General features: G+C 38.9%; 1 protein-coding gene across 11 annotated transcripts in view; it reads left to right on the top strand.

The window, feature by feature from the left end:
* LOC123515958 (endoplasmic reticulum aminopeptidase 1-like) overlaps positions 1-9,518 on the top strand; it is a 197,643-nt gene that overhangs the window by 133,455 nt on the left and 54,670 nt on the right. For all 11 annotated transcript variants that reach the window (XM_045274902.1, XM_045274904.1, XM_045274899.1 and 8 more), the window contains one exon: positions 1,233-1,454. In XM_045274902.1, coding sequence (XP_045130837.1) covers positions 1,233-1,454 — 222 coding nt within the window. The remainder of the gene's footprint in view (positions 1-1,232; positions 1,455-9,518) is intronic.

Raw genomic sequence — 9,518 nt, 5'->3', positions numbered from 1 at the left:
TATTGAGTCACCCAGGCTTAAATGGCAGGCTTTGGGCTGACAGCATCACCTTTAATGACTTGGCCTAGTGCTGCCTAGTGGTTGACTTGTGTGGAAGTTTAGGGGCAGGAGGTTATCATTGAAGTGCTCAGCTCTGGCTCCAAACATTCAGTGTGATATCCCATTTCAGTCTTTGTTATAGATATACATTAAAGTATGATGAGTGGAAAAGATCAAGTTTTGATGCAAGTTTAATAATGAATTAGAATGATAGGTATCTTGTTAGTCATGTATGTTGTATTGGTAGGGACAGCTTTGTGTGGTGGTAATGATAGAAATAGCCATAAATGTATGTAAAAGTAAGGACAACTACAAGTCATGGTAGTGTGTCAGTAGTGGTGGTACATTATTAGCTTTGTGTGGTGGTAGTGGTAGGGATAATGTAGTAGCAACTTTGTGTGGAGGACATGGTGGGGGTGATGACAATTTAAATATTATGGTTATGATGCTATTGATTCTAAGTTCTGGTTTTGTGTAGTAGTTCCATGGTGTTTGTGAGTGGTGGTGGTGGTTGGCATGTGTGTGGAAAGTATTACGTGAAGAGAGTATTGGTGGTATCTTAGGTGGTTTAGTTGTTTGTCTCTGGCCCTTGCTTCTTCAGCTCTCCTTATCATCCTTGTTGCAGTGCTTTTTATTTTTTAGAATTCCAAAACACTTCTGGATGTTTTAATTGAAATCTTTAATCATTACAGGTATTATTTAGTTCCAGATGCAAGTTTTGACATTTAACATGTAGAAAATGTCAAGTACTGTATTCAGGTTAATTTTGTTCAGGAATAGTTTTCTGTTGTATACCATTTCAAAACCATTTCCCATAATAGTTGTTGTGAAGTTTCAATGTCACCCAACATGCATGGTAAAGATAAGTTGCATCAAGTCAAGTAAACTTTAAATTGTGTCCTATAATTGCAATTTAAAGTTTTTTGAAGCATTATTTTCCATTTAATTTGCTGTTTACTAAATCATTATAATTCCATCACACTACATTTATCTTTCTTGTCTATGAATGAGCTGATATGGAAAAATTATAAATTTGATATACTCTTGAGATATTTGCACATCAATGTTGAATTTCTTTGTGTTTAATATTCTTCAACAAATCTGCTTATTTTCAGACTTTCTCACAGGTAGGTATGTAAGATCATGATACAGCTGATCTAATCCCACTGCTAAATGTGATTCTCCTTCCTTAGGGCTGGAACCATCAATGGCTCCCTAGCCCTTGAATTGAGCCTCTACCTGAAGAATGAGACACGTTACATCCCTTGGCACACTGCCCTGGAGCACCTTTTCCAGTGGGTGCGGCTCCTCTTCAACTATCCAGCGCACACCCAGATGTTACAGTACATTCACACTCTCATCATCCCTCACTACAAGAGAATAGGTTGGAATAACACTGGCACACATCTTGAAAGGTAATGTGTATCATCTGTACTATATGCATGGGTGGTGTTGGGCTGCAGAGCTGTTCAAGTTTGTCCATTTTTCCATTTTATGATTAGTGATGATCATTTATAGGTATATCATCATATTACTTTGTAAAGGTACCTGTGTTTTTGTGGATGATTGAAGGCTGGCATTTTATTGTGACTGGAAAAGTCTAATTGTGAGGCTCTCAGAACTGTTTGTAGCTGTAAAGGATGCATATGTCCTAATAATGTTCTAATGACATAAATACTTTGTTTGTGAAGAAGTCAATATCACCATAATTATGGTTGGTTTGCAATTTGATTGCCGTCAATGAAGTGATGAGATAGCTGATAAGAGCAGTCACTGACCACCAGATATTACTTTATTAGTAATTCAAAAGTCTTTCATCTAAATTTGCTGTGATCATAAGTTTTCCTATTTTTTCCACCTGTCTTTAAATCAGCCTATTACTACTACCCTGTATAAACTTATTATGGCCAGCTACATTTCGAGATTTCATCAGAATAGGAGTAAAATATAAATGAAATATGGATTAATAAATCAATGAAGACAGCTAGGGTCTACACATTGAGGCATCAAGTATCAATGTTAGTTGTCATATTGTTTTTTTATGTAAGAGGGTAAAGCTGGCCAAGGGCAAAAAAAAAAAAAAAAAACTTAGTTGCCCTAGAGATTTAGCCAAAAGAAAGGGATAAATGTCTTGAAACCTCCTTCTTAACCCCTTCAACATGAAGACTTGTATTTTGCATCCTTGTAGTGCTCATGATATATTCGAGGATGCACATACTAGGGAGATAGTGGCATAGTGGATAAGGTGGTGAGTGTGGAATTGGGCAGAGACATCTATGCATGGGTTCAAGTCCTATCACATGCCGCCTTGAAACTTTCTTATTTGTGAAGTGATTTAAAGTTACCTACATGTCACCATGATATCCAGGTTCTATGTAGAGGTATAATTGCCTTACATTACACCAATTAAAGATGCGCTTGGGCCCTAATATGGGTACCACTTTAAATGAAATTGCCTGTATCACTAATGGGTGGAAGCTGAACAGTGCTTCCCATACTCTTCAAGTAGACCTACAGGTGCTATAGGCTATAACATAAAAAAAAAGGCTGTGTTCTACTGCATTCTGCAAAGATCATGTTTTTTTTTCCCCGAGATACTGTAAGAGATCTTTCAGAATGTAGGTCATAAATGATACGATGGCTTACTTAACTGTCACCTTTATTAAAAAGGAATGTGATTCTCCTATATCAGAATAAGTAGCAAAGTGCCCTGTTGGGATTTTTTTTTTTCTTATGGAACTAGTAGATCAGTTTACCATGAAAACTAACGTTTTCTGTCATTTTTTTATCTTCACAAAAATGGCCATTCTATGTATATTTTTTGTATCCAAAATTTACATGGATTTATTTCACAATGAATGTAACTGCATGGTTATGAAAAATTATTAGGATTTCATTTTGATTATGGTTTGAAATACTTTTTTTGGTTGTGATTAAATTATGATTGCAGTAATACTTCGCTTAACGAACGTTCATCTAACGAATTTCCGGTTTAACGTAATATATAAAGTTAGACCGAAAAGTCCGCATAACGTACAACCACATCCATTTTAGCGAATTTTCTGGGTTTGAATTTGCCGAGTGAGGGGCCGAACGCTCCTGTAGCTGGATCCAAGAATCTTTGACAACCTCAGAGCAACCTCCCGCAAAATGGCTTCCATGAATGCTTGGAGGGACAGTGACGGGGTTGCTCTGAGGTTGCTGGGAACACCACCTCTGGAGGTGGTGTTAAGGGGCTATCACACTGACCTATGATACGTGGAACGCGGGCCATGGTTCTTGGTACGAAAACCAGGAACACTATCACACACAAGCTGCCTGTGTTCTTGTTATGCTAGGGAAACAGCCCACTAAACAAGACAAAGCCTAATCAAAATAAACCAGAACAAAACCATGCCACTTATACCTCAGCCTGTGCTTTGTCCTGGAACTGCATTTGCACTTCCTCTTGTTGAAGAAAAGTAAGTAAAAAAAAAAAATAGAGAAAAGCTGAGACATGCGTGATGGGAACTTTACAGTCAGAGGTTGTTGCCTTGAGCCCAAACTATCGACATGATAGATATATATTTTACCTTTCTAAATTGATGAAATATTATTTAATATTCCAATGTGAAAAATTTAGTCACATTCTTTTTAGTTCAAATGAAAAGTTTTTATTACATATATCATGTTTGCTTTTCCATTGGGATAGCATACAGAGAACTGGGATGGATATGAAGCCATCCCAACTTGGTTCCGCTAATCCCGGGCAAGTTCCAGCTATCTAGAGCGGATGTTCCTGGTTCTGTGTATCATAGGCCAGTGTGATAGGGCCTTTACTGTCTTATATATGCATTTATGTTCTCAAAACAACATTTCTATTAGCTTTTTACAAACCTTGCTTCCAAGAAAGTATTGTTTTGTAATGCATAAAGTGAAATCTTACATGGAATACCAAAAAATAAAGCAGAGATGATGAGATCGGCCACAGATGGCGGAGACTCCGGCGACTTGGCCACTTCTTGTGACCTTTTTAGCTGGGCGTGTTGTCTTCACTGCCATGGATTCCAGGTTATCCTCCTGGGCCGGTATTCATAAACATACTAAAAGTAAACTAATATTTTTTTAGTTTTTCTGTCAGCTAAAAGTAATCGGTAAAAGTGTATACATAACGAGATAAGAAAAATTTTAGGGAACTTCTACCTAGGAGTAAAAGTAAAGTGGCTAAAAGTAAAAGTAAAATCTAAACCCGCTACATTTGCTACGCTTAGCGCTACAATGCAACTTAAATTGCATATTTTCTCACTTAAATATTATAATGATACATAAAAAGGTACAAAATAATTTTAAAATATCTTTTTTAGCAAAAAAAAAAATGGAAACACATGCTTATTTTATGAGTTTAGTTTTGTACATAAGGTGAGTTTGGCCGCTTTGGTGAGATCTCGTCCAATGGCTGTATACTCATCAAAACAAAAACAAAGCCACGTTGGAGGCAAGGAAAAGACAATGGAGTTTGAGGACAAGAAGAAGAGGGCTAGGAAGCCCAATTGAACAAGGGACCAATGTTATTTATTGGCGTCCCATGTGGAAGACAACGCTCACATCTTAAAAGACTTGGGGCGCAAGTATGGTGTCAGGAGCCAGCGCTTCATGGCGTAGGTACTGTCACCCAACAAGTGGCAATCGGGTGGCACGATACCTCTTTCGAAGAGTTGCTTCAGTCCAGACTCATTGAAGGCTAGCATCATTGACAAAGCCAGGCCACTTTGCAACAATGTCAAGTATTCTGTAGTATGTTGCATAAAACACAACTTGTACATTGATGCTATGAAACCGTTTCCGGTTTACATATTCAGCTTCGTGTTCCCTTGGGGCTATAATTCTTATATGAGTGCCATCGACTACACCAACGACACTGGGAAACCCTGCAACTTGCATGAATTGTTCTTGTTTCTGCTGAAGTTCCTGCTGGGTGAGGGGGAAATTGGTGAACCTCCGGAAATTGTCTCGTTGTGCAAGGACCTCAAGGGTCTGGGTGATAGCATGGCTAACAGTTGGCTGTGATGTGTCGAAGTCATCGCTACTGCACAACTGCATCTTTCCTGTGGCCAAGTACCATAAGGTGATGGCCACCTTCATCTCAGGAGAGAGGTCTTTGTTCCTAGCAGTTTGACTCCCTAATGCATCCCTCACAAGATCAGTTACATACAGTATGCCTGCATGGTCAAGTCGAAATCTTTCAATACTTTTAAGCTCACTAGAAGGACCCCTCACGACTATTAGCGCTTGGCTACCCGCTAAAAATCTTTTAGGCCTTAAAAGTGTTTATGAATTAAGTTTAAAAAAATTTTAGGACTAAAAGTAAAATTAGTGGTTAAAAGTTTTTTTAGCCTGCTAAAAGCATTTTAGACTTATATGAATACTGGCCCTGGCATGAGCGTATATGAATACTAATATATGATATCCATTATAGCAGGCAATAGGGGAGTGAAAACAAATCTAATATCGTGGTGAAAGACAACACGCCAAGCTAAAAAGGTCACAAGAAGAAGAAGAAGCGGCCAAGTCGCTGGAGTCTCTGCCGTCTGTGGCCGATCTCATCATCTCTGCTTTATTTTTTGGTATTTCATGTAAGATTTAACTTTATGCATTACAAAACAATCTTTTCTTGGGGGCAAGGTTTGTAAAAAGCTAATAGAAATATATACAGTAAAGTCCCGGGTTACGTCGGTCTCGAGTTACGTCAGTCCACTATAAGGCAATTTAAGATTAAAAAAATTGAAAATTTATAAATTGTAAAGCGCGGGATTTATTGTTATTGTTGGCCGACCAGGCGTCACTAGTGGTTACCCGTCACACTGCCCGCCTCACGCTTGAATACAATAACACCCTGCCTCAGTTCCATCACACCGTCGCCCCTGGCAAGTGTTATCCTACTTCTGCATTTACTGACTCAAGTTCTTAGTATCTTACTCAATGGCACCAAAGAGAAAACTGCTTAGTGACAGCAGTGATGCTAAGAAAGGAAAACCATTGCACTACAAGAAAAAGAGGACATAATTAAAAGACATGAGAAGGGAGGCAGCAGTTGTGTGTGAGGGAGGGAAGAAGAAAATGGGAAGCCCGTTACCATGACAACGGGGAGGTTGACGACCTTGAGGGCTCACACACCCATCACGACAATAACAACTCGGGAGCCTTCGCCTGGGCCACACGACACTCGCAGCTCACTTGCACCGTCTGCGCCTGTCTGCTGATCCCTATTGCCCTTTCCTATTGCATTTCCTGCTCTGCTGCCCACACTTTTACTCCCACTGCACTGCACTACGCTCCCAGCTGTCCGTCCTTGGCGTCACAACATTCGACCTGCCCACCCTCCTGGTGGCCTCAGGCGTCCACCTTCTCGGCAACCTGCAGTCCTTCACGTTCACGGCCCTAATCAACAACAAAAACAAGCTTGTGTTTCATATTCCTACATAGTTGTAAATAATACAACAATATAACCTTTAACTTACCTGAATGACCGTAAACAATGATTGGTTGAAAACTCGATAATATGCTTTGAAATGTATGGAAACTCGAGTTACGTACAAAATCAACTTACTTCATGTTTCAGGCACGTAACTCTGACATAAACTGAGACCTTACTGTATATATAAACAGGTAACCCCCATGTAACGAAGGTTCACACAACGAAATTTCGCTACAACGAAGGTTTCATTTTACTACCATCTGTTCGTTTAACGAACACCAAACTTGCTTTAACAAAGTTTTATCCAGGTAATTTTTTCCAAATGCAAGCTGACAGGCTTTTGAATACATCAGGAGCTGCTGGTACTAAGGCCTGCCTCAGGAGAAATCTTGAGACACCTGTAGAATAAAGATCAAGATCAAGCCTCTTGTGGACAACACAGGCACTGCCGATAGAAAGGCCTGACTCAGAAGAAATTCTGCGTCACCTGTAGCATCAAGATCAAGATCAAGATCACGTGCACCACTCACTCCCCACTCAAAACATAACAGCATCACCAGCAGCTCATCTTCCCTAGTTCAACTTACTACCAAAACGCCCTGCAATATGGCCTAACGTTCCTAAGAAGACCAGGAAGTGTCTTACTCTCGAAGTGAAGCTGGGTATTATTCACAGACACGAGAGAGGCCAGAAAACTAATAACATTGCTGGCCACCATCTTGACTCCATCTACTGTCTACTATTTTCAAGTCAGCAGACTATTAAGAAGGCTGGTGAGACCGTATCTTCCTTGAAAGCTAAAAGAACCACCTGAACTCGTGACTCTACAATGGATAAAATGGAAAACCTTGTGGAAATGTGGTACATAAGTTTTGTATGCGGTACCATGATGCGCACTTTGTTTACATTCCACAGGTTACCGGTTAGTGTCTTTCCCGTTTTACTCTCCCTCCCTTCATAAAGTTAAGATCATCAACATTATAAAGTTACGTACATACATACATTAGTGTACATTATAATGGCTTAAATTAAACTACCTAAATGTTTAACTTATTTTTACTTTCATTAAACCTTTTACTGTACTATGATGCACTCTCGCTTTGCTTACTCTCAATGGAAGTTCAAGTCAGGGGTTAAACTTGTTATAATCAGTTCGCTTAATGAAGTGTTTTTTTAGGAACGTAACACCTTCGTTAAACGGGGTTTGCCTATGTATATATATATATATATATATATATATATATATATATATATATATATATATATATATATATATATATATATATATATATATATATATGCACATATATATACATACAGTAATACTCCACTTAACGAATGTTCATTTAACAAATTTCTGGTTTAACGTACTATATAAAGTTAGCCCAAAAATCCGCATAACGTACAACTACATCCGTTTTAGCGAATTTTCTGGGTTTGAATTTGCCGGGTGAGGGACCGAACGTGGTACTTTTGCTGTGATTGGCTGGCTCCCACCTCTGTCTGTAGTGCTCTTGGAGCTGGATCCAAGATTCTTTAACGTCACAGCAACTTCTTGCAGCGAAATGACATCCATGAACGCTTGAAGGGACGGTGACAAGGTTGCTTTCAGGTTGCTCTGAGGTTGCGGGAAACACCACCTCTGGAGGTGGTGTTACTGTCTTATATATGCATTTATGTTCACAAAACATTTCTATTAGCTTTTTACAAACCTTGCCCGAAGAAAGAATTGTTTTGTAATGCATAAAGTGAAATCTTACATGGAATACCAAAAAATAAAGCAGAGATGAGATGAATCACAGATGAAGCGGGAGACCCGCAGCCACTCGGCAGCTTCTTCGTCATCTTGTGACCCTTATGCTTGCATGTTACTTTCATCATGATGTTTATGTTTTCATTCCTCTCTTGCCTGCTATATGGATATCATATCTTAGTATTCATATACGCTCATGCCATGAGGATAACCTTGACTCCGTTGCACTGAGTGATAGTGAATTACTAATGAAATACCGCGGTATTTCATTAATAATTCATTGTCACTCAGTGCCACGGAGTCGAGGTTATCCTCATGGCATGAGCTAATATGAATACTAAGATATGATATCCATTATAGCAGGCAATAGAGGAGTGGAAACAAATATCATGGGGAAAGACAACACGCAGGTTAAAAGGATCACAAGAAGAAGAAGAAGTGGCCGAGTTGCCGCGAGTCTCCCACTTCGTCTGTGGCTGATCTCATCTCTGCTTTATTTTTTGGTATTCCATGTAAGATTTCACTTTATGCATTACAAAACAATCCTTTCTTGGGGGCAAGGTTTGTAAAAACCTAATAGAAATGTTGTTTTGTGAACATAGATGTAAGAATGTGAGAGAATTTGTACGTAGCTCCTCTAACTTCCAATGACTCATATGACATCATAAAAGTAGTGGTAAACCGGTGGCCCAATATGCTGCCAACCATATATGTAATTTTTTTCTTTTAACCCTTGTGGTATGTTGGGGACCAGCCCAGAACACATTCCCCCTATTTCCATTATTTCGTATGGGAAAATTACGTCCGTCTAATGAATTTTTGCTCTACGTACAGGTTTGACATCCCCTATCCTGTTCGTTAAGCGGAGTATTACTGTGTATATATATATATATATATATATATATATATATATATATATATATATATATATATATATATATATATATAGTAAGGTCTCGGTTTATGTCAGAGTTACGTGCCTGAAACATGACGTAAGTTGATTTTGTACGTAACTCGAGTTTCCTTACATTTCAAAGCATATTATGGAGTTTTCAACCAATCATTGTTTATGGTCATTCAGGTAAGTTAAAGGTTATATTGTTATATTATTTACAAGTATGTAGGAATATGAAACACAAGCTTGTTTTTGTTGTTGATTAGGGCCGCGAACGCGAAGGACTGCAGATTGCTAAGTGGGGTGGACGCCTGAGGTCACTAGGAGGGTGGGCAGGTAGAATGTTGTGATGCCCACAGGGTGGACAGCTGGGAGCG

The sequence above is a fragment of the Portunus trituberculatus genome, chromosome 40 (assembly GCF_017591435.1).
Source record: "Portunus trituberculatus isolate SZX2019 chromosome 40, ASM1759143v1, whole genome shotgun sequence".
Lineage (NCBI taxonomy): Eukaryota > Metazoa > Arthropoda > Malacostraca > Decapoda > Portunidae > Portunus > Portunus trituberculatus.
This window is presented reverse-complemented; position numbering and strand designations above follow the sequence as displayed.